The sequence below is a fragment of the Symphalangus syndactylus genome, chromosome 5 (assembly GCF_028878055.3).
Source record: "Symphalangus syndactylus isolate Jambi chromosome 5, NHGRI_mSymSyn1-v2.1_pri, whole genome shotgun sequence".
In the NCBI taxonomy this organism is placed as follows: Eukaryota; Metazoa; Chordata; class Mammalia; order Primates; family Hylobatidae; genus Symphalangus; species Symphalangus syndactylus.
In genome coordinates this window covers 41,780,014-41,804,720 of record NC_072427.2, presented here as the reverse complement: position 1 = coordinate 41,804,720, position 24,707 = coordinate 41,780,014, and the positions used below count along the sequence as shown (strand labels likewise).

Genomic DNA, 24,707 nt, shown 5'->3' with positions numbered 1-24,707 from the left:
TTCAGGCTGGAGTGCAGTGGCACAATCTCGGCTCACTGCAACCTCCGCCTACCAGGTTCAAGGGATTCTCCTGCCTCAGCCTCCTGAGTAGCTGGGATTACAGGCATGTGCCACCATGCCTGGCTCATTTTTTCATTTTTAGTAGAGACAGAGTTTCACCATGTTGGCCAGGCTGGTCTTGAACTCCTATCTCAGGTGATCCACCTGCCTCGGCCTCCCAAAGTGCTGGGATTACAGGTGTGAGCCACTGCACCCAGCCTTTTTAAAAATATTTTTAGAGATAGGGTTTCGCTATGTTGCCTGGGCTGGTCTCCAACTCCTGGACTCAAGCAAACCTCCCTCCTCAGCCTCCTGAGAAGCCACTGTGCCCACCATGATTCTATCCTAGTATTTTATCTTTTTTCTTATTGTTGTTATAGAGGCATTATCAACCGTTTAAACCCTCAAGACCAAATTATCTTTACATTTTTTTAAAGAGAAGATATCCATCCAAGGTTTCGCAACATTGCGTATTTGTCCTCCTTGCCAAAAAAAGGGTAGAGTAAGTAATGTTTAGTTAATACTGAATTTTTTTAATGTGCAAAAATCTAACTCTGCTTTTTAAAGCAAGTAGAAGGAGTGACAATATGGCACCATTCCAATAATCAAACACCAATAAAAATGGCAGCAGTACAACAATCTAAGCAAATCTCAAATACAACATACTTGTAATTAGAACACAATGCAATGACTTGATTTTAGCAAGAACAAGACACTTAATCTGGTAAAAGAAACCAAACAATGCATTATATTGAATACTAAGCTAAGTTACCATAATTAGTCTTACATTCTCAAATTTCACAACTACTTTTGAACATCTAAATTTAAACCTAAATTTTTTAATTAAACGCCTGTTCAACAAAGCTAATTGGAACAAACACATTTATGTAAATTTACATTCTAGGATACCAGGGTAAACAAGGAGACGTTATTCAAAGATGAATGAGAAAGTTCTATTCTTTTTCATCATTTGTGTGAGCAGGTTGCAAAGGACATGCTCTGTGGAAAGAAGAGAGAATATCAATAGCCATCCAAGTATCAACTGCTTGAAAAAAATAGTTACAAACCTATGTAAATCCGGAGTAGATCTGGTCTAATGACTAGAAATGAAAGAAAATTAAACTTCATTAATTAACAAACACCTACAAATTTCAAGTATTAACACGACAAAATTTTTAACAATTTATTTGCCTGTTAATTTGCAGAATTAGTGTTTCTCCTTTAGACTACGTTGTCATTTTTATTAAAAAAGAATCTATTTATATAGCAAATTATTTCAACATGTTATTAAATGGATTGATAAACAATATAATCCATCAGCAAGAACTTTGTGATAATAAAAAGTAAAAAAATTAACCAATCCACTTTAGCAGAGAAAACATATAGCAAGTTGTCATTTGACTATATACACTCTTTTGAACCATGTGATTACATTAACTAATTAGGAAAAACCCCAAATTAGCCAGACACAGTGACTTACACTCATAATCCCAGCACTTTGGGAGGATGAGGCAGGAGGATTGCTTGAGCCCAAGAGTTTGAGACCAACCTGGGCAACTTAGTGACACCCCATCTCTACAAAAAATAAAAAATCAGGCCGGGGTTGGTGGCTCACGCTTGTAATCCCAACACTTTGGGAGGCCAAGGTGGGTGGAACATTTGAGGTCAGGAATTCGAGACGAGCCTAGCCAACATGGTGAAACCCCATCTCTACTAAAAATACAAAAATAGCCGGGCAGTGGTGGTGTGTGCCTGTAATCCCATCTACTTGGGAGGCTAAGGCAGGAGAATTGCTTGAGCACGGTGGGTGGAGGTTGAAGTGAGCTGAGACTGTGCCATTGCACACTCCAGCCTGGGGGACAGAGACCCTGTCTAAAAAAAAAAAAAAATTAGTTGGTTGTGGTGGCACATGCCTATAGTTCCAGCTACTCAGGAGGCTGAGGCAGGAGGATCACTTCAAGGTTGCAGTGAGCCATGATTGATTGTGCCACTGCACTCCAGCCTGGGAAACAGAGCAGGTCTCTGTGTCAATAAAACAAAAATGAAGAAAAGAAAAACCCCAAAATTGTTAGCATAGCATAGTTGTAGCTTTTGAAAAATAATTTACATTATCCCAAAGTCAGGCAGGGCCCTGTAGCTCACGCCTCTAATCTCAGCACTTTGGGAGGCCGAGGTGGGTGGATCACCTGAGGTCAGAAGTTCGAGACCAGCCTGGCCAACATGGTGAAACCCATCTCTACTAAAAATACAAAAATTAGCCGGGCATGGTAGCAGGTGCCTGTAATCCCAGCTACTTGGGAGGCTCAGGCAGGAGAATCACTTGAACCTAGGAGGCAGAGGTTGCTGTGAGCCAAAACTGAACCATTGCATTCCAGCCTGGGCAACAAGAGCAAAACTCCATCTCAAAAAAACCCCAAAAAACGAAACAAAAAACAAAGTTATTTTGTACCCATTATAGGTTTTTTTGAGATGGGGTCTCGCTCTGTCGCCAGGCTGGAGTGCAGTGGTGCAATCTTGGCTCACTGCAACCCGTGCCTCCTGGGTTCAAGCGATTCTCCTGCCTTAGCCTCCGGAGTAGCTGGGACTACAGGCACGCGCCACCACGCCCACCTAATTTTTTTGTATTTTTAGTAGAGACAGGGTTTCATCATGTTGGCAAGGATGGTCTTGATCTCTTGACTTCATAATCCGCATGCCTTGGCCTCTCAAAGTGCTGGGATTACAGGCATGAGCCACCGTGCCCAGCCTCATTACACTTTTTATGGAGGAAAAGTCAATTCAAAACTTAATCAAAAACTACTTTTTTTTTTTTTTTGGTTTATTAGAGCTGACAAAGATTTGTGAGATCTACTCTAAAATTCTTGGTTTTCAAATTGGATCCAGCAATCCTTGATGGGCAGAACCAGGTAGTGAAAGAAGGAAGTGAAAATGAAGGCACTCAGATTTGGTATAAGATCATCGTTGGCCCGGTGCGGTGGCTCACGCCTGTAATCCCAGCACTTTGGGAGGTCAAGGCAGGTGGATCATCTGAGGTCAGGAGTTCGAGACCAGTCTAGCCAACATAATGAAACCCTGTCTCTACTAAAAATACAAAAAAATTAGCTGGGCATGGTGACGCGTGCCTGTAATCCCAGCTACTCAGGAGGCTGAGGCAGGAGAATCGCTTGAACCCAGGAGGTGGACTCCAGCCTGGGCAACAAGAGAAAAAACTCTGTCTCAAAACAAAAACAAAAACAAAAACAAAAAAAGATTATCATTAACTCAGTATTAGATAACAAAGATATCTTCATTGTATTTTCCTGGAAATTAAATTAACAAATGAACATTATCATAACCCAGACTTCCTTTGTGCAAGCGCCTGATTTACTTTAGGCATCATAGCTCTGTTAAAGGTTTAAGTAGATAGTCTTTCTTGATTCTGACTCTTCCCCCATGCAACTGCTGGGAGTTTACCCTGCCTTTGGGAGAAAAATAAGGCCATGGGAATAACCATATTCCATAGAGAGTTTATATCACAAGTCCTTCTAATAAACTCATTTATTATTTCAATAAAAGGGTAATTACAATGCTCCTAAACAATGGCAAATCTAAGAACAGCACCTAAAGAAATAATAGAAACCTCTATTACCTAGGTTTATGTCACAGATTTTATAATATCATGGATTAAAGTTCTTTATGAGAATATATGTGTAATCTCTTTTCATATGGTGGGAAGGCTATAATATAGGTTTTATTCTTGTGATGATCAGTGTTATAGTCACATTTGGCTATATTGCCAAATATTTTATTTCCTTAATGTAAGCCACAAGTAATTCAAGAAATCTGAAATATATTCTAAAGCTAGTCTTATCAGCTTGTTCCTATTGGAAAAAAAGACCGAGGAAGAATGGTACCAGACAATGACAGAAAACTAGAAGAAATTTATTGGATCAGGAAAGCAAGCCTATTAAAAAGCTTTATCCAAAATGTATCCCTTTGGGGCCAGGCATCACGGCTCAGGCCCGTAATCCCAACACTTTCGGAGGCTGAGGTGTTAGGATTGCTTGAGCCCAGGAGTTCAAGACCAGCCTAGGCAACATAGCAAGGCCTGGTCTCTACTAAAAATTTAAAATTAGCCAGGAGCAATGGCATGCATCTATAATCCCAGCTACTCAGGAAGCTGAAGTGGGAAAATTGCTTGAGTACAAGAGGTCAAGGCTACAAGAGCTATGATATCACCACTGCACTCCAGCATGAGTAACAGAGCAAAATCCTGTCTCTAAAAAAAAAAAAAAAAAAAAAAAAAAAAAAAAAAAAAAAAAATCCTGTCTCAAAAAAAAAAAAAAAAATTCTGTCTCTAAAAAAAAAAAGAGTATCCCTTTGGTTGTTGATTTTTATGGAAACCAGAAATCATGATAGTCATATAACAACAAAGCATAAGATTTAATTGCTGCTAAATATCTCACAACATGGATCATAGACACTCAATTACCATTTACTAAATGAGCTTATGAACAGTACTGAATAATTTCTTTTTTTTGAGATAGAGTCTCACTTTGTTGCCCAGGCTGGAGTGCAGTGATCTCGGCTCACTGCAACCTCTGCCTCCCAGGTTCAAGTGATTCTCCTATCTCAGCCTCCCCAGTAGCTGAGATCACAGGCATGTGCCGCCATACCTGGCTAATTTTTGTAATGAATAATTCTTAATATTTTATATGCTTTCACATGTCAAATACTTTGTTTTAATTACTCTTTCAGCCATCTATTTTTATCTAGTTGTGTTCAATGAAAATCCATTCCAAATACAATGTACAATCCAAAACAGATGTAACAGATATAGAATGTACAAATAAGAAGCAAAAGGGACTGTTCAGTCACACATACCATAGGTCGAGATCTGTTGGATCTGCTTGTTCCCATGTAGGTTTCTAAAGACGGCAAATATTGCCTTAAGACTTATTAAAGCTACTATGGCCATATGGGATACAGGAACAACTAAGCATCAGTGTGTGACCATGTGAACCAAAGATTTCATGGAGTGTCCTTTCTTTAATAGAAACACAATCTGGCTCTGTCACCCAGGCTGGAGTTCAGTGGCACAATAACTCACTGCAGCCTCGAATGCCTGGGCTCAAGCGATACTCCCACCTTAACCTCCAGAGTAGTCAGGACTACAGGTGTGTGCCACCATGCCCAGCTAATTTTTTTTTTTTTTTTTTTGTAGAGACATGGTCTCATTATGTTGCCCAAGCTGGTCTCAAACTCCTGAGTTCAAGCAATCCTCCCCCGTTGAGTCTCCCAAAGTGCTGGGCATGCCTGGCCCCATGGAGTATATATTTCTTTTTTTTTTTTTTTTTGAGACGGATTATCGCTCTGTTGCCCAGGCTGGAGTGCAATGGCATGATCTCGGCTCACTGCAACCTCCGCCTCCCGAGTTCAAGCAATTCTCCTGCCTCAGCCTCCGGAGTAGAAGGGATCACGGGCGCCTGCCACCAAGCCCAGCTAATTTTTGTATTTTTAGTAGAGACGGGGTTTCGCTGTGTTGGCCAGGCTGGTCTCGAACTCCCGACCTCGGGTGATCCACCCGCCTTGGACTTTCAAAATGTTGAGATTACAGGCAAAAGTCACCGCGCCCAGGCTGGAGTGTCTATTTCTAAAAAGGCTTCTATATATCAAGGCAGTTGTAAAAGTTTTACTTACCAGAATCAAGTCCACTTATGCTTAGGCCCAGGCTCTATCTAAAAAAAAAAAATATATATATATATATATATATATATATATATATATTTTTTTTTTTTTTTTGAGATGGAGTCTCGCTGTCGCCCAGGCTGGAGTGCAGTGGCGCAATCTCGGCTCACTGCAAGCTCCGCCTCCCGGGTTCACGCCATTCTCCTGCCTCAGCCTCTCCGAGTAGCTGGGACTACAGGCGCCCGCCACCACGCCCGGCTAAGTTTTTTGTAGTTTTAGTAGAGACGGGGTTTCACCGTGGTCTCGATCTCCTGACCTCATGATCCGCCCGCCTCGGCCTCCCAAAGTGCTGGGATTACAAGCGTGAGCCACCGCGCCCGGCCTCTATCTAAAAATATTGACTAATTATAGAAAGTGTCCCAAATGTAGCTCATCGGACTCATAAAGTTGTTTTTTTTTTTATTTTAAGTATTTACAGAAATGTTTTGTGAATTTAATGCAGACAAATTTCTGGTCTTCACTTTGCAAATACAGAACCAGATTTGTTATTCTGCTTATTTCATGCTCTTTTTTTTTTTTTTTTTGAGACGGAGTCTAGCACTGTCACCCAGGCTGGAGGGCAGTAGCGCGATCTCGGCTCACTGCAAGCTCCGCCTCCCGAGTTCACGCCATTCTCCTGCCTCAGCCTCCCGAGTAGCTGGGACTCCAGGCGCCTGCCACCATGCCCGGCTAATTTTTTGTATTTTTAGTAGAGATAGGGTTTCACTGTGTTAGCCAGGATGGTCTTGATCTCCTGACCTCGTAATCCGCCCGCCTTGGCCTCCCAAAGTGCTGGGATTACAGGCGTGAGCCACAGCACTTGGCTTTTTTTTTTTTTTTTTTGAGACGAAGTCTCACTCTGTTGCCCAGGCTAGGCTAGAGTGCAGTAGCATGATCTCGGTTCACTGCAACCTCTGCCTCCTGAGTTCAAGTGATTGTCCTGCTTCAGCCACCTGAGTAGCTGAGATTACAGGCACTCACCACCACGCCCAGTTAATATTTGTATTTTTAGTACAGATGGGGTTTCACCAGTTTGGCCAGGTTGGTCTCGAACTCCTGACCTCAGGTGATCCGCCCGCCTTGGCCTCCCAAAGTACTGGGATTATAGGTGTGAGCCACCACGCCCAGCCCACCGCTTAATTTCAAGATTAATCAAATATGACTTCAAAACAGATCAATTTTTTTTGAGACAGAGTCTGGCTCTGTCACCCAGGCTGGAGTGCAGTGGCGCAATCTTGGCTCACTCCACCTCCAGGGTTCAAGTGATTCTCATGCCTCAGCCTCCTGAGTAGCTGGCATTACAGGTGTGTGCCACCACACCCAGCTAATTTTTGTATTTTTAGTAGAGACCGAGTTTCACCATGTTCGCCAGGATGGCCTCAAACTCCTGGCCTCAAGTGATCCGCCCACCTTGGCCTCCCAAAGTGCTGGAATTACAGGCATTAGCCACAGCACCTGGCCCAGGTCAACTTTTTTAACCTACCTCCTGCACAAAAAATGGTCAATTTTTAAGTTGTAAAAATTATTCAACATATACAAAGTCACCTCTTTTCTTTTTTTTTTTTTTTTTTTGAGACAGAGTCTCGCTGTCGCCCAGGCTGGAGTGCAGTGGCGCGATCTCGGCTCACTGCAGGCTCCGCTCCCCAGGGTTCACGCCATTCTCCTGCCTCAGCCTCCCGAGTAGCTGGGACTACAGGTGCCCGCCACCTCACCCGGCTAATTTTTTGTATTTTTAGTAGAGACGGGGTTTCACCGTGTTAGCCAGGATGGTCTCGATCTCCTGACCTCATGATCTGCCCGCCTCGGCCTCCCAAAGTGCTGGGATTACAGGCGTGAGCCACCGCGCCCAGCCTTAATTTCAAGATTAATCAACTATGCCTTCAAAGGAGATTTTAATTTTAACCCACCTCCTGCACACAAAAAAATCAGTTTTTAAGTTGTGAAAATTATTTGACATATACAAAGATAAAAAGGCACTATTTTAAAATTAGTTGAAGTCAATACACTTCTAATTTTTGGAATCCAGTTAAGTGTGGTAACTACATCTGGCATTCTTGTTGAATTGGAATGGGTGATAGGAAATGCCTACTATTTCACTTTTAAGTGTATATGCAAGAATTAGTTATGCTTAGATTTGGAGTAGATGCCAGTCTATCATTGCTCTGGCATACTTCAATTACCACATAGAAAGTAAAATGCAGGGCCAGGTGCAATGGCTCACGCCTGTAATCCCAGCACTTTGGGAGGCCAAGGTGGGTGGATCACAAGGTCAGCAGATCAAGACCATCCTGGCTAACACGGTGAAACCCCGTCTCTACTAAAAATACAAAAAATTAGACGGGCGTGGTGGCATGCGCCTGTAGTCCCAGCTGCTGGGGAGGCTGAGGCAGGAGAATGGCGTGAACCCAGGAGGCGGAGCTTGCAGTGAGCCAAGATTGCACCACTGCACCCCAGCCTGGGCGACAGAGCGAGACTCTGTCTCAAAAAAAAAAAAAGAAAGTCAAATGCAATGGCAAATCCAACTAAAGCCCTAAAGAGTTAAGTGCCCTTGGCCAGGTGCAGTGGCTCACGCCTGTAATCCCAGAACTTTGGGAGGCCGAGGCAGGCAGATCACGAGGTCAGGAGATCGAGACCATCCTGGCCAACATGGTGAAATCCCATCTCTACTAAAAATACAAAAATTAGCTGGGTGTGGTGGCAGGTGCCTGTAATCCCAGTTACTCAAGAAAGGCATGAAAATGCTTGAACCCAGGAGGTGAAGGTTGCAGTGAGCCAAGATGGCACCACTGCACACCAGCCTGGGTGACAGAGTGAGACTCCTTCTCAAAACAAACAAACAAAAGAAACAGAGTTAAGTACCCAAGAGAAGAGTAAAAACTTAGCAATGTAAATCTAGAGCATATCAGCATTAAATTAGGATGGCTGAAACAATACATAGAATATTTATAGTAACATCTGGTAGTTTCTTCCAATGCACATATATAATAAATAGAATCATGGAAGCTTTTTATATTACCTAATCATTTTACAGCCTTGTAGATTTAACGAACTAAAATGAAAACTGAATCTCCATTCCATAGCTTGTTAACTAATTTTTGATGTTGTCTTTCTCCTCCGTCTTATACATGAAACTCCAACAGATTTAATATTGGCATTTATCATCTAGTCAAATCCTTCAGATGCTCTTTAAACCAGTCCAGTTTGAGACTCTCAAGCGTTTCTCTGTTAATAAGGAGTGAAATTAGTAGACTTGATGAAGACCTGGTTTTTTTCCTTGCCACACTGAACTTCTAGGCACCATTTTGATTCGGTTTTAGAGTATGAGTTGGAGAACTGTAGCTCTTTCTTGACCTGCCTCTTAATGGTAGAGATGTAGAAGGGCAAGCAAGACCACAAGGAGACTGGCTGTAGGCCGTAGGGCACTGTTGGAGGGCTTTGTGGTCTCGGCTGCAGTAGCTTCCGGCGTGCTGGTTAAAGGAACAAATGAAGAAACCTGCACGGGTAGGAGCAGCGCCAGAAGTAGTAGACCCAGAATGAGCATCGCCACCATCCCCTTACCCATTTGGATCAGGGTGCCGTGTGTCCAGCTTGCTGCTCAGTGTGCTGGAGGATGGGTGGCTCCTGGCTGGTACAGGGGAGATAGCAAGTAGGGTCTTATATTCAAGGGGCATCATAAAGGGAGTGACATCACTCCCTTTCCTCCTATATCCAGGCAAATACTTTGTTTTGAAACAAAACATTTAAGTTGCTTAGAAAGCCTGGACCTTAGGGCTGGGCGCGGTGGCTCACGCTTGTAATCCCAGCACTTTGGGAGGCCGAGGCGGGCAGATCACGAGGTCAGGAGATCGAGACCACGGTGAAACCCCGTCTCTACTAAAAATACAAAAAATTAGCCGGGCGTGGTGGCGGGCGCCCGTAGTCCCAGCTACTCGGAGAGGCTGAGGCAGGAGAATGGCGTGAACCCGGGAGGCGGAGCTTGCAGTGAGCCGAGATTGCGCCACTGCACTCCAGCCTGGGCGACAGAGCGAGACTCCCTCTCAAAAAAAAAAAAAAAAAAGAAAGCCTGTACCTTATTAATTACAAATCTATAAAAAGGCAGGCTTCGAATCTTTTTTTCCCAAGTGGCATGATTTTTCCCTTGTTTTTTTTTTTCTGTCCCATATGACCTTCAGAAATTTTTCTTGATTCTTAAAAGTGATGCATATTTTTTGTGAAAAGTTATTAGCACAGAGTATGAGAAGAGGTTTTTACTCAGAGATAAGCATTATTTATGTTTGGTACATTTTCATATAGTACATATACATGTATTTACACAGTAAAGATTGTACTTTTGTATCCAGAATTTTGGGTCTCGCTCTGTCGCCCAGGCTGGAGTGCAGTGGCGTGATCTCGGCTCACTGCAAGCTCCGCCTCCCGGGTTCACGCCATTCTCCTGCCTCAGCCTCTCCAAGTAGCTGGGACTACAGGTGCCTGCCACCACGCCCGGCTAATTTTTTTGTATTTTTTAGTAGAGACGGGGTTTCACCGTGGTCTCGATCTCCTGACCTCGTGATCCGCCCGCCTCGGCCTCCCAAAGTGCTGGGATCACAAGCGTGAGCCACCGTGCCTGGCCTTAATTAGCTTCTTAAAAAGTTTGTTGCTGGGTGTAGTTGCTCTCGCCTGTAATCCCCAGCACTTTGGGAGGCCGAGGCGGGCAGATCACGAGGTCAGGAGATTGAGATAATCCTGGCTAACACGGTGAAACCCCGTCTCTACTAAAAATACAACAAAATTAGCCGGGCGTGGTGGCGGGCGCCTGTAGTCCCAGCTACTTGGGAGGCTGAGGGAGGAGACTGGTGTGAACCCGGGAGGTGGAGGTTGCAGTGAGCCAAGATTGCACTACTGCACTCCAGCCTGGGCAACAGAGCGAAACTCCGTCTCAAAAAAAAAAAAAAACAAGTTTGCACACTGGCCAGGTGTGGCAGCTGATGCCTGTAATCCCAGCACAGTGGGAGGCCAAGGCAAGTGGATTACTTGAGCTCAGGAGTTTGAGACCAGCCTAGGCAACGTGGTGAAACCTCATCTCTACCAAAAATACAAAAAATTAGCTGAACTCCATGGCACATGCCTATAATTCCACCTACTCGGAAGGCTGAGGTGGGAGAATCAATCGAACCCAGGAGGCAGAGGTTGAAGTGAGCGAAGATTGGGTCACTGCATTACAGCCTGGGTGACAGAGTGAGACCTCCATATAAAAAAAAAAAAAAAAAGGAAGAAAGAAAGAAAGAAAAAAGGAATGAGATATTCATGAAATACAACGGATGAAACTCAAAAACTTTTTTTTTAAAGGTTGCACACCAAGTTTGGTGTGTGTAGTTTTTCTCTACTTTTTGTTTTTCACTATTCTTACGTACTTACAGAGAAGTTGTAAAGACAATACACCATGGTATTAGTCTTGGTTGGTTCTAGGTGATGGGGATTTCTGTATTTTCCAACTTTTCCATATTGGTCATATTTTTTATTTTTATTTTACTTGATTTTTTTTGAGATAGAGTCTCGCTCTGTCCCCCAGGCTGGAGTGCAGTGGTGCGATCTCAGCGCACTACGAGCAACACCTCTCAGGTTCAGGCAATTCTCCTGCCTCAGCCTCCTGAGTAGCTGAGATTACAAGCACATGCCACCACGCCCGGCTAATATTTTGTATTTTTAGTATAGACGGGGTCTCATCATGTTGCAGGATGGTCTCGATTTCCCATTCTTGTGATCTGCCTGCCTTGGACTCCCAAAGTGCTGGGATTACAGGGGTGAGTCACTGTGCCCAGCCTATTTTTGAGACAGGTCCTCACTCTGCCACCCATGCTGGAGTACAGTGGCAGGATCTCGGCTCACTGCAACCTTCATCTCTCCCAGGGTCAAGCGATTCTCCCACTTCAGCCTCCCGAGTAGCTGGGATTATAGGCGGTGCCACCACCCTTTTGGTAGAGAAGGGGTTTCACCATGTTGCCCAGGCTGGTCTGGAACTCCTGAGCTCAAGCGATCTGCCCACTGTAGCCTCCCAAAGTGCTAGGATTACAGGCATGAGCCACCGCACACAGCCTGGTTATATATTTCTTGTGGAAGTTGAACTGGTAGTTTTTAAGGGGCAGGATTAATGGAATTCAAGGTATATAAGCCAACAAGGAAATTGCCTTGTAAGAAAAGCATAAAGGAAAAAGACAGTAAAAATTAAAGACTCAATACACTAAGTTCATGGTTAATGACATAGCACTTATGTGAATGGGAACTGATCCTCTTTGAGAGATTGGGAAGAGTAAAAAGAATACTTTTTACTAATGTATGAAATTTGCTGGCTGGATGCAGTGGCTCACGCCTGTAATCCCAGTACTTTGGGAGGCTAAGGTGGGTAGATCACGAAGTCAAGAGTTCAAGACCAGCCTGGCCAACAAGGTGAAACCCTGTCTCTACTAAAAATACAAAAATTAGCTGGGCGTGGTGACGCGTGCCTGTAATCCCAGCTACTTGGGAGGCTGAGGCAGGAAAATTGCTTGAACCTGGGAGGCAGAGGTTGCAGTGAGCCACTGCCCTCCAGCCTGGGCAACAGAGCAAGATTCCATCTCGAAAAAAAAAAAAAAAAAGAAAGAAATTTGGGAGTGAGTTATAATAAGAAATTAGTAGAAGTTTTAAAAAACTTTTTTTTGCAGCTGGGCGCGGTGGCTCACGCCTGTAATCCCAGCACTTTGGGAGGCCGAGGTGGGCGGATCACGAGGTCAGGAGATCGAGACCATCCTGGCTAACACGGTGAAACCCCGTCTCTACTAAAAATACAAAAATTAGCCGGGCGAGGTGGCAGGCGCCTGTAGTCCCAGCTACGTGGGAGGCTGAGGCAGGAGAATGGCGTGAACCCCGGGGGGCAGAGCCTGCAGTGAGCCGAGATCACGCCACTGCACTCCAGCCTGGGTGAAAGAGCGAGACTCCGTCTCAAAAAAAAAAAAAAAAAAACTTTTTTTGCATTTTCTTATGAGCTTGAAGAGAAACTTGACTCAATATCCTATTTGTCCTTTATTTTCAAGATATTTTCTTTATTAATTAATTAATTAATTTTTTTTTTTGAGACGGAGTCTCACTCTGTCCCCCAGGCTGGAGTGCAGTGGCGTGAAAATGAGATACATGTGCAGAACATGCAAGTTTGTTATATAGGTATATGTGTGCATGGTGGTTTGCTGCACCAAGCAATTCTTTTGTTTGAGCCTCCCAAATAGCTAGGACCACAGGTGTATACCATCGTGCCCAGCTAATTTTGTATTTTTAGTAGAGACAGGGTTTCACCATGTTGGACAGGCTGGTTTTGAACACCTGGCCTCAAGTGATCCTCCCACCTCGGCCTCCCAAAGTGCTGGGATTACAGGCGTGAGATAAATATTTTCTTTATATTCCAGAATATAAAAACTTACTTTCTCTTTGCTTTTCCTAATCCACTGCTTCCTGCCTCTTCAGGAATCTGATTCTCTTTTTCAGAATCTTTAGGGCACAACCTAAAGAATTCTCCAATTCCTTTTTGCCACTTGGGAGTTGGGCGCACGCAAACGGGATTCCCTCCTGCATATTTATTTTCAGCTGTAAAATATAAACAGATGGAACTAGATAAGTACTAATAATACAATCGCCATTCCTTAAACAACTTAATTCCTTCTTTAACATCAAATTCTCAAAGGTATTAAATAATCTTTATTTAAGATATACAACTTAAAGAATTAGAAAATATGACACAATAAAGCTGTATTCCACCAATAAACTCAGTGTGATGGTTATCTTAGCAATAACAGTAGTAACAGAATTTTTACAACTGAAAAATATGTTTATATTTTGTCCACAAGCAGAGCTATTCAAATACTCTTGCCGGGCACAGTGGCTCACGCCTGTAATCCCAGCACTTTGGGAGGCTGAGGAGGGTGGATCACAAGGTCAGGAGTTCGAGGCCAACCTAGCCAACATGGTGAAACCCCCGTCTCTACTAAAAATACATAAATTAGCTGGGTGTGATGGCACGTGCCTGTATTCCCAGCTACTTGGGAGGCTGAGGCAGGAGAATCGCTTGAACCAGCGAGTCGGAGGTTGCAGTGAGCCGAGATTACGCCACTGCACACTCCAGTCTGGCAACAGAGCGAGACTCTGTCTCAAATAAAAATATATATATATATATATTCTTGTATGTACTGACATACTGAAGTTTGACACACTTTTTCCTAATATAAGATAGGACCATGTAGTATAAAGTGCCAACATTTTACTTATTAAGGTCATTTAGTTAAAGCACATATAAGAGGCAATGTGGAAGTCTCCACAAAAGTAGATTCCATTTTTCAAAGCACCTGGCTCCTTTTCAGTTCATAAGAGAAGTCCAATTCCTGGTGGGGGTTTTTTTTTTTTTTTTAAGAGTCTAGCTCTGTCATCCAGGCTGGAGTGCAGTGGCGCAATCTTGGTTTACTGTAACCTCCGCCTCCCGGATTCAAGGGATCCTCCTGCCTCAGCCTCCTGAGTAGCAGGGATTACAGGTGCCCGCCACCACGCCCAGCTAATTTTTGTTTTGTTTTGTTTTTGCTTTTTTTGTGGGGGCAGACAGAGTCTCGCTCTGTCACCCAGGCTGGAGTGCAGTGGCACGATCTCGGCCCACTGCAAGCTCCGCCTTCTGGGTTCACGCCATTCTCCTGCCTCAGCCTCCCTAGTAGTTGGGACTACAGGCGCTCGCCACCACGCCTGGCTAATTTTTTGTATTTTTAGTAGAGACAGGGTTTCACCATGCTAGCCAGGATGGTCTCGATCTCCTGATCTCATGATCCGCCCACCTTGGCCTCCCAAAGTGCTGGGATTACAGGCATGAGCCACCCTGCCCAGCCAATTCCTGGTTATTTTTCAACAGTAATATAAGGAGAAATTGAGGGAAAATTCTTGCCTTTTTATAAAATAATGACCAGGAACAAATTATTCAGTTACTGCAAATCTTTTGCTTTAAGCTAAAACATTTGCTTTAACAACTCTAGTTGTTAAAGAATGCTTACAAAAGTTGTTTCCATATAGACTCTGAAGTTATATTGTTTGTACTTATTTATTTATTTACATTTATAAAAATAGCAATGGGGTTTTGCCACGTTGTCCAGGCTGGTCTCAAACTCCTGGCTGAGGCAACCCTCCCGCCTTCGCCTCCAAAAGAAGGAATGGCATATAAAAGATAGTGATCTTTTGGTTCATAATTTTCCCAAAGGAACCTTACAGGAATGCTTTTACTACTAGAAAACATACAGCAGCAGCTGGGCACGGTGGCTCACACCTGTAATCCCAACACTTTGTGAGGCCGAGGCAGTTGGATCATGAGGTCAGGCGTTCGAGAGCAGCCTGGCCAACATGGTGAAACCCTGTCTCCACTAAAGATACAAAATGTAGCCAGGCGTGGTGGCGCATGCCTGTAATCCAAGCTACTTAGGAGGCTGAAGTAGAAGAATTAGTTGAACCCAGGAGGCGGAGGTTGCAGTGAGCCGAGGTCATGCCACTGCACTCCAGCCTAGGTGACAGAGCGAGACTCTGTCTCAAAAAATATATATATATGTATATATATATATATATATATATATATATATATATATATATATATGGCAGCAACAGATTCAAACCCAACTCCGCTGATTTAGTTGTGTGACCTTTATCAAGTTATATAACCAGAGATTAAATTTCCTTATCTTTAAAATAAGGATATTACCCATTTCATACATTCAATTATTCAGATTAAAAATAGAGATTTTTTAAATGCCTTAAAGGATGCATTTATTCAACATATATTCAGTAAGGGCCTATTTAGTTGGCTGTGGTGATTCAACAGTGGACCAGACAATGGGACGCAGCTCTAATGAAATTTCATCAGGCCAGGCATGGTGGCTCATGTCTGTAATCCCAGTACTTTGGTAGGCTGAGGCGGGAGGATTGCTTCAGCCCAGGAGTTCGAGACCAGCCTGGGCAATGTGATGAAACCCCGTCTCTACAAAAAACACAAAAATTAGGCAGGCGTGTGGTGGCATGTGCCTGAGTCCCAGCTACTTGGGAAGAGCCTGAAGTGGGAGGATCATTTGAGCCCTGGGGTCAAATCTGCAGTAAGCTGTGATTGCACCACTGCACTCAAGCCTGGGCAACAGAGTGAGACCCCGTCTCAAAAAAAAAAAAGAAAAAGAAAAAGAAAAAAGAAAAGAAAAAGAAACTTAGTCAAGTGGTACAGGGTATAAGTTACTCTAAAAAAAATCATCAACTTCTATTTCCTTTTATCTGAAGAGATAGAAATAGTAAATGTTTTCTAATGAAATTTTTCGAATAGGGAGAAATTTGAATTGACTTCAAAACCTATGAAGTCCTAAACAGTGTTCCTCTTTACGTTCTTAATTAAATCTTGTAGCGTTAATCTCCCTGTCTGCCAAATTTCCTACTGAAAGGAATGAGGCACCAGATGGTAGGGCATTTTCTCATCTACTCCACGCACAGAAGGAGCAGCGTGAAGCTATTTCCCTTGCCGGGTTTCACTCCTACTCTCCCAAAGACAGTATTAGGAGCTGCAAAGTTGGAGAAAACCCACAGACATCATACTCAAACAAACAAACAAACAAAGAGTAAGGAAGAAACGAAAAACAAGCAAACAAAAACAAAAACATTTTTATTAAAGCTTAGTAGACATTGCAATGAGCACTCAGCACTGTCAACGATTGTTCAAACCCTTAATCTAATAACGGGGCTTTTAAATAGCCTCTAACAATACTTAAATAGCCTCTGTCAATATTAAGAAAAATAATAGCCGGGCGTGGTGGGTCACGTCTGTGTTCCCATCACTTTGGGAAGCTGAGGCAGGCGGATCGCGAGGTCAGGAGTTTGAGATCAGTCTGGCCAACATAGCGAAACCCCATCTCTACTAAAAATATAAAAAAATTAGCCGGGTGTGGTGGCATGCACCTGTAATCCCAGCTACTCGGGAGGCAGAGGCAGGAGAATCGTGTGAACCCGAGAGGCGGAGGTTGCAGTGAACCAAGATCACACCATTGCACTCCAGCCTGGGCAACAGTGCAAGACTCTGTCTCAAAAAAAAAAGAAAGAAAGAAAGGAAGACAAAAAAAGGAAAATACTAAGCCAAAAAACAAAAATTGATAGGCTGGCTGTGGTGGCTCATGCCTGTAATCCCAGTAGGAGGATTGTTTGAGCCCAGGAGTTTGAGACCAGCTTAGGCAACATAGTGAGACCCCCGTCTCTACAAAAAATAGAAAAAAAAGCCCGGCGTGGTGGCATGCACCTGTAGTCCCAGCTACTTTGGAGGATGAGGTAGGAGGATTGCTTAAGCCCCATAAGTGGAGGCTGTAGTGACCAGTGATTGCACCACTGCACTCCAACCTGAGCGACAAAGTGAGACCCTGTCTAAAAAAAGAAAAGAAAAGAAAAATAGGCTTGAAAAGAAGCTGTGTCGGTCCTTAACTCCAAGGCTTGAGATTCTCTTCCATGATACCTCCCCCCCACCTCTACCCTAGCCGGCCAAAAGGCCCAGCCTCTCTTATTATATCACGGGGCAAGGAAGAAATTCGGGCGTGAGTACCTCAAGAAAAAGAAATTCATGGCAAGCCAGGGGCTTGCAGGTGCCAGGCCTGATCCCCTAACTTTAGGAGGGCTCTTCTTACCTTTCCTCGATGAAACTGATGTTGAATTAGTGGCAGAGGTGGAAGAACCAAGCACCTTCCTGGGGGCTCGAGCAGCCACCACTGTGAAGAGAGGAAAAAGAGGGTGTTCAGAACGGGCAGGAGGGTTCGGACACCGAGTCCTGGACCCAGTGGCTTGGAGAGGAGAGCCTGGCGATCCAGAACAGTAGGATAACCTTACCCTGCCCCTGCGACTTCTTCTTCTAGGTAAAGGGGCCGGGCGGCTGCTCCCTGGCTAGCTAGATGAGTTTGGCGCACAGGGCCCAGGGGGACCTCTGGCGTCTGTCGCCCGCGGCCGGGCTGCCGGGAGGACTCCCCCGCCCTCCAGTACCACACTCGATCGCCTCACCTTTTCTGTAAGTGCCTGGAACACTGTCTGCTTTAGTCCGCACCATGTTCAAACAAGACGAGAGGAGAGGAGAGAACGAACTGACTTCCCAGCCGAGGGTGTTTCACTGGACAAGGACCCGAAAACTATCCCGCCACAGTTTATATTGGTCTCTTTCCCGCGCGCTCCAAGGACTCTCCCGAGCCACCGCTCCCATTGGTTCCGCGCCGTTCCCCCTGAACCAATTGCCAATGCCCAGTGGTGACAGCGGCGAGGCTTCTTGCAGCGCAGATCCGTCCATCAACACGCAAAGGCCTAGGATTCGTAGGCGCCCCAGGTGGGCGGTACCAGGACTCTCCGGGGGTACCCGATAAGTGGGTGCTAAGTTTCTGAACTAGAGAAATGAGCCTGCTTAGAAAAGAAAACCCAGCAAAGACAGCGAATTACAAACTATCTTCAAAAGTTATTATAGCCTTAAGTCCATAAGGATTGACTCCTGGAGGTGAAACCTGAAATTAAGAGGACTTTTTGATGCAAATCAAAATTAAAAGAACTTAAGAACTTTCCTTTAGTACCCCAGGCATGAACTCTGTACAGCATCCATACTAAAACAATTTATGGAATGGGGAAAAGGAAGCTAATACAACTTGTTTACAAGGGTTTTCTTAAATGTCTTTAGGATGATGTGAGACTAAACAAAAACTAGGGGGACTGTATATACATACACACATAAAAAGAAACTAATAAAACGTCTTCCTGAGAACTGAATGGTCTCAGAGCTCCTAAATAATCTGCCAAATCTGCCGGGAGCGGGGACTCATGGCTGTAATCCCAGCACTTTGAGAGACCGAGGCGGGCAGATCGCTTGACCCCAGGAGTTTGAGACCAGCCTGACCAACATGGTGAAACCCGTCTCTACAAAAAATATACAAAAATTAGCCGGGTGCAGTGGCATGTTCCTGTAATCCCAACTACTCGGGAGGCTGAGGTGGGAGGATGGCTTCAGTTCAGGAGATGGGAGATTGCTTGTGCCTAGGAGGGAGAGGGTGCAGTGAGCCATAATCGCACCATGCACTCCAGCCTGGGCGACAGAGCGAGATCCTGTCTCAAAAAAAAAAAAAAAAAAAAAAAGAAAGAAAGAAAAGAAAAGCAAGGCAAGGCAAGGAAAAGAAACGAAACGAAACAAAAAGACCCTGCCAAATGTGGTAAGACCACATCCCTGGCACACAGTGAGCATAACTCTGGGATAAAGGGTCATAATTTTTTTCTATCTTTATGCTTACCTTCTAATTACTCACAACACCCCTGGGGAGTGATTTTCACTCTCTAAATACTATACATAAAACAGAATCGGTCAGGCGTGGTGGCTCACGCCAGTAATCCTAGCACTTTGGGAGGCCGAGGTGGGCGGATTGCCTGAGCTCAGGAGTTCCAGACCAGCCTGGGCAACACGGTGAAACCCAGTCTCTACTAAAATAAAAATAAAAATAAAAAATAAAAAATTAGCCGGGAGTGGCAGCGTGTGCCTGTAGTCCCAGCTACTCGGGAGGCTGAGGCAGGAGAATTCCTTGAACCCGGGAGGTGGAGGTTGCAGTGAGCCAAGATCACACCACCGCACTCCAGCCTGGGCGACAGGGCGAGACTCTGTCTCTAAAAACAACAACAAAAAACAGGATCAGAGGAACTTGCCTTGGGATGTATTCTGTTAAATGCTCACTTGAAAGGCTCACTTGAAGTGTAAACACAGCATTAATTCTCTCCAGTGAATTGCTTGAACTTAAAATAAAATTAGGCTACTCAGTACTTTAACAGAATCAACAACTGCATTCTGTAACATAGATTTAAGGAATCTAGGCAACAGGTTAAATTAACACAATAATAGAAAACGTATTGGCAAGGCCAGGCGCGGTGACTCACGCTTGTAATCCCAGCACTTTGGGAGGCTGAGGCGGGCGGATCACGAGGTCAGGAGATCGAGACCACGGTGAAACCCCCTCTCTACTAAAAATACAACAAATTAGCCAATTAGCCGGGCGTGGTGGCGGGCGCCTGTAGTCCCAGCTACTCGGAGAGGCTGAGGCAGGAGAATGGCATGAACCCGGGAGGCGGAGCTTGCAGTGAGCCGAGATTGCGTCACTGCACTCCAGCCTGGGCGACAGAGCGAGACTTCGTCTCAAAACAAAAAAAAAAAAAGAAAAGAAAATGTATTGGCAATTACCTGTAGTTTTGTCTTAACCTTGGTATCTAAGGTTACAGCCAAATCAACCGGAAAAATCCACAAGACACAGGGCATTCCTTTGTTTTTTGTCCTCATGGCTCATCTACTTGCACAGTGGTGTTTTTTTTTTTGAGACGGAGTCTCGCTTCTTCGCCCAGGTTGGAATGCAGTGGCGTGTTCTTGCCTCACTGCAATCTCTGCCTCCCGGGTTCAAGCAATTCTCCTGCCTCAGCCTCCCACGTAGCTGGGATTACAGACACGTGCCAGCACACTCGGCTAATTTTGTATTTTCAGTAGAGACAGGGTTTCACCATGTTGGCCAGGCTGGTCTCAAACTCCTGACCTCAAGTGATCTGCCCGCCTTCGCCTCCCAAAGTGCTGGGATTACAAGTGTAAGCCACTGCACCCGGCCAGCACAGTGGTTCTTAAATGCCATTATTTCCTTTTCAGTTTAAGTGGCTTCTACATAGGTCTGAGTTACTTAATTTGAACTCATATTCCAGATTCCTGCAGAAAGAATATGATAGTCTTTTCTCCTTGCCCACCTGCCAAGCAAGTTGCCAGAAAGAGTATCAAATATACATTTCCACCCGGGGGCAGTCTACATATTACTATAGTTGTGTGTTTGTTTTTGTTTGCATGTTTGTCATTTTAACACCAATGATGATGATGAAGAATGCATGTTAGAGAAAAAAGAAAAAAGTGCTGATGCCTGGTAAAAGTTCTTCATTGAAATGTTTGCTTTGCAGAAGCAATTAAACACAATTTTTATAATGAAATAAAACACAGAGAGTGGTGTGGAATGAACCTGAAAATTTCAAAGGCCTAGGGCATTAAGAAAAGTTACAGTATGTATCAATACAATTTCTGCCTAAATTTATTTATTTTATTTATTAATTTTGAGACAGAGTCTCACTCTGTCATCCAGGCTGGAATGCAGTGGCACGATCTCAGCTCACTGCAACCTCTGTCTCCTGGTTCAAGCAATTCTCATGCCTCAGCCGCCCACGTAGCTGCGATTACAGGTATGTGCCACCACATCCAGCTAACTTTTGTATTTTCAGTAGAGACAGGGTTTTACCATGCTGGCCAGGCTGCTCTTGAACTCCTGACCTCAGGTGATCTGCCTGCCTCGGTCCCCCAAAGTACTGGGATTACAGGTGTGAGCCACTGCAACTGGCCTGCCTACATTTATACCAAAGAAAATCTTGGCCGGCGCGGTGGCTCATGCTTATAATCCCAGCACTTTGGGAGGCAGAGGCAGGTAGATCAACTGAGGTCAGGAGTTCGAGACCAGCCTGGCCAAAATGGTGAAAACCCATCTCTACAAAAATACAAAAACTAGCCAAGCATGATAGCTGGTGCCTGTAATCCCAGCTACTTGGGAGGCTGAGGCAGGAGAATCGCTTGAACCTGGGAGGTGGAGGTTGCAGTGAGCCCAGTTCACGCCATTGCACTCCAGCCTGGGTGACTGAGCAAGAATGTCTCAAAAAAGAAAAGAAAAAAGAGATCTTTAAGTCTTGCTAAATGGGTGTGCTTGCATTGCTCAGACAGAAATGTAATTTAACAAATGATAGTAATAATAAATTGCATTATAATTACATCATAATTAACATATGACTTATGAGAAAAGAATGCCTTTTTTTCTCTCACTCTGTCACGCAGGCTAGAGTGCAGTGGTGTGATCACAGTTTACTGCTGCCTCACCTCCTGAGCTCAGGTGATCCTCTTCCAAGTAACTGGGAATACAAGTGCTTGCCACCACACCTAGCTAATTTTTAGGTTTTTTTGTAGAGACAGGGTCTCCCCATATTGCCCAGGCTGGTCTCGAATTTCCAAGCTCAACCAATCCTCTCACCTCAGCCTCCCAAAATGCTGAGATTACAGGTGTGGGCCACGGTACCCAGCCACCTATGTTATTCTGGAGGACGTACTTATCATAACATGTATGACATACGGAATTATATTATACGAAAAAAATTAAGTCATAGTCTCTGCCTTCAAGCACTTAATGTTTTAGTTATGGAGACTGTTATGGTTAATTTTAGGTGTCAATTTGACCAGATTAAGAAATACCTACAGGGCCTGTAATCCCAGCACTTTGGGAGGCCGAGGTGGGAGGATCACCTAAAGTCAGGTGGAGAAACCCCGTCTCTATTAAAAATACAAAATTAGCTGGGCGTGGTGGCACATGCCTGTAATCCCAGCTACTCGGGAAGCTAAGGCAGGAAAATCTCTTGAACCCGGGAGGCGGAGGTTGTGGTGAGCCAAGATTGCACTATTGCACTCCAGCCTGGCCAACAAGAGGAAACTCCATCTCAAAAAAAGAAAAAAAGAAAGAAAAGAAAAAGAAATATCTAGATAACTTGTAAAGCATTACTTCTGGGTGCCTTTGAGGGTATTTCCAAAGGAGACTGGCATGTAAGTCAGTGGACTGAGTGGGGCAGATCTGCTCTCAATGTGAGTGGGCACCATCCAATTGACTGAGGACCCAGAACAAAAAAGGTGAGAAAAAATATTTCTTCCTTCTGGAGCTGAGACACTCTTCTCAGACTTCTGCTCTCAGACATCAGAACTCCAGGCCCTCCGCCTTGAGACTTGAAGGTTTCACAACTTGGACTGAGCCAGCTACCAGCATTCCAGGGTCTCCTGCTTGCAGATGGCCTGTCATGGGACTTTTCAGTCTCCATAATTTCCTGAGCCAATTCCCTAAAAATCTCCTCATAGATCTGTATCTATAGCTATCTGTTATCTATCCTATTGGGTCTGTCTTTCTGGAGAACCCTAACACAGGGACTGAATAAATAAACAGATAAATGACTTTGATACCTTACAATTATTATTAAATATAGTGGAGTTTTACAAAGAAACAAAACTTGTACCCATAATTAATAAACATTCACAGAGTATTTTGTCTTTTTCTTAAAAAAAAAACCCCTGGAAAATCATATGCTTTCCAAATTAATGATATCTACGACAATCTAAATGGAATGTAAACCAATACACTTATGAGGTTTTGTTTTGTTTTTGTAACAAGGCCTTGCTCTGTCGCCCAGGCTGGAGTGCAGTCCTGCAATCAGGGCTCACTCCAAACGACCTTCCAGGCCCAAGTGATCCTCCCACCTCAGCCTTTCAAGTAGCTGAGACTACAGGCATGTGCCACCATGCCAGGCTAATTTTTTTCATTTTTGTAGAGATGAGGATTCTCCTTATGTTGCCCTGACTGGTCCGGAACTCCTGGGCTCAAGTGATCCTCTTGCCTCTGATTCCCAAAGCGCTGGCATTACAGGCATGAGCCACCGCGTCCAGTGTGTGTGTGTCCGTGTGCGCTCCAGTGATCCTCCCGCCTCGGCCTCCCAAAGCGCTGGGATTACAGGCATGAGACACTGCGCCCAGCCAATACACTTATGATTTTAATTATAATATTTACGTCAATGAAAACTCTAGCAAAAAGGTACAACAGCTGCCAATTTAATGTGACCACTTAGTCTAAACAGGCTAGTAGAAATGAAGAACTTTTAACCTGTAAATGCCACAAAAAGCCAGAAATGAATGAGAAGACATTATGATCTCCAGAAAAGTTTGGCTAAATTTTTCCCAGCCCATTGTCTTAGCGGGATAGGGAATTGCAGACGCCCCTTAAATACGGTCATTTTTGGTTGAGAACTCATACGGAAAGTCCTCAAAGCCAAATTCCAACTCCTGTTTTACTGTTTTTTCCCCTCGAGCTTGCTGAGTTGTCTTGGCTCTCCTGGAAAATGCATGGCTCAAAAAATAAAATAGAAGTTTTAGCGGCGTGAATCTAGTAGTCGACTACGGGGGATATTAAAAATAAACACTCCATCCCGGCTAACACGTGAAACCCCGTCTCTACTAAAAATACAAAAAAAAAAATTAGCCGGGCGTGGTGGCGGGTGCCTGTAGTCCCAGCTGAGGCAGGAGAATGGCGTGAACCCAGGAGGCGGAGCTTGCAGTGAGCCGATATCATGCCACTGCACTCAAGCCTGGGCGGCAGTGCGAGACTCCGTCTCAAAATAAATAAATAAATTAATTAAATTAATTAATTAAAAAATTAAAACCACCACCAGTGCAAAAACAGCGCTTACAATACCTTCCACGTGCTGTTTTATTTTACATAAAACCATAACGATTAAAAAGCTGGCCTCTCAGCTTTCCGGGTATTGGTTTGTTTTCCCCCTAAACTGTCATTTTTATAGGCACTTGCACTGTCTTCTCAGCAGAATTGCCAACGGCCTTCCTCGAGTCCTACGTTTAGCGACTGGCAAGAATCACGCAGACGGAGCTCGACTCCGGTGGGCACAAGGAAGTAGACAAGGAAGCAGGAAGAAGCAGGAGGCGCACAGATGGGCGGGATCTGCACTGGAGGCGGTGCGACCTTCAGGGGCGGTGCAAGCAGGCGGAACCCGCGTGAGCGAGGTTGGTGTTGCGAAGGGAACTAGTCCGGTGCAGGACGTGGGGCTTTTGCAGCTCAGCTGGTTCCGGCTGGGGAAGATGGCGGTGGCTGGGGCGGTGTCCGGGGAGCCGCTGGTGCACTGGTGCACCCAGCAGTTGCGGAAGACTTTCGGCCTGGATGTCAGCGAGGAGATCATTCAGTGAGAACCGTTCGGGTCCAAGCGGGGAAGGAACTCTGGGATGTGCACTGCCTGAGCGAACCGGGAAGCGGGGAGGACTGAAAAGTTAAGAGAAATATGATAAAGGGGCT

At 44.5% G+C, this 24,707-nt stretch overlaps 2 protein-coding genes across 10 annotated transcripts in view; one reads left to right on the top strand and one right to left on the bottom strand.

Moving 5' to 3' along the window:
* Positions 1–551: 551 nt before the first annotated feature.
* Positions 552–24,460, bottom strand: PCLAF (PCNA clamp associated factor). 7 transcript variants are annotated; one of them, XM_063638996.1, is made up of 5 exons: positions 24,096–24,460; positions 17,788–18,174; positions 17,421–17,501; positions 13,176–13,338; positions 552–1,038 (listed from the first exon to the last, which is right to left on the bottom strand). In XM_063638996.1, exons 2-5 carry the CDS (start codon positions 17,831–17,833, stop codon positions 993–995), a joined length of 336 nt encoding a protein of 111 aa, XP_063495066.1. In that variant the 5' UTR covers positions 17,834–18,174; positions 24,096–24,460; the 3' UTR covers positions 552–992. The 7 variants fall into 7 exon arrangements, with proteins under 7 accessions (XP_063495066.1, XP_063495065.1, XP_063495068.1 ...); XM_063638995.1 differs by having other exon boundaries at positions 17,788–18,160; XM_063638998.1 differs by lacking the exon at positions 24,096–24,460 and adding an exon at positions 5,719–5,756 and having other exon boundaries at positions 17,788–18,073.
* Positions 24,427–24,707, top strand: part of TRIP4 (thyroid hormone receptor interactor 4) — a 74,666-nt gene continuing 74,385 nt past the window's right edge. For 2 of the 3 annotated variants that reach the window (XR_008657683.2, XM_055278167.2), the window contains exon 1: positions 24,466–24,597. Coding sequence is in view for 2 of the 3 variants with exons in the window: in XM_055278167.2 (XP_055134142.2) it covers positions 24,497–24,597 (101 nt within the window). In the remaining variant the exon portion in view is untranslated. Of the gene's footprint in view, positions 24,598–24,707 lie in introns of all 3 variants that reach the window. The other variant, XM_055278166.2, reaches the window with a different exon arrangement.

Excerpts from the sequence above, each read along its gene's own strand:
- PCLAF (XM_055278181.2), bottom strand. The coding sequence starts at position 17,833 with ATGGTGCGGACTAAAGCAGACAGTGTTCCAGGCACTTACAGAAAAG. Across the intron at positions 17,502-17,787 it reads TCCAGGCACTTACAGAAAAG|TGGTGGCTGCTCGAGCCCCC; the intron begins GTGAGGCGATCG and ends CTCTCTTCACAG. Across the intron at positions 13,339-17,420 it reads ATCAGTTTCATCGAGGAAAG|CTGAAAATAAATATGCAGGA; the intron begins GTAAGAAGAGCC and ends TATATTTTACAG.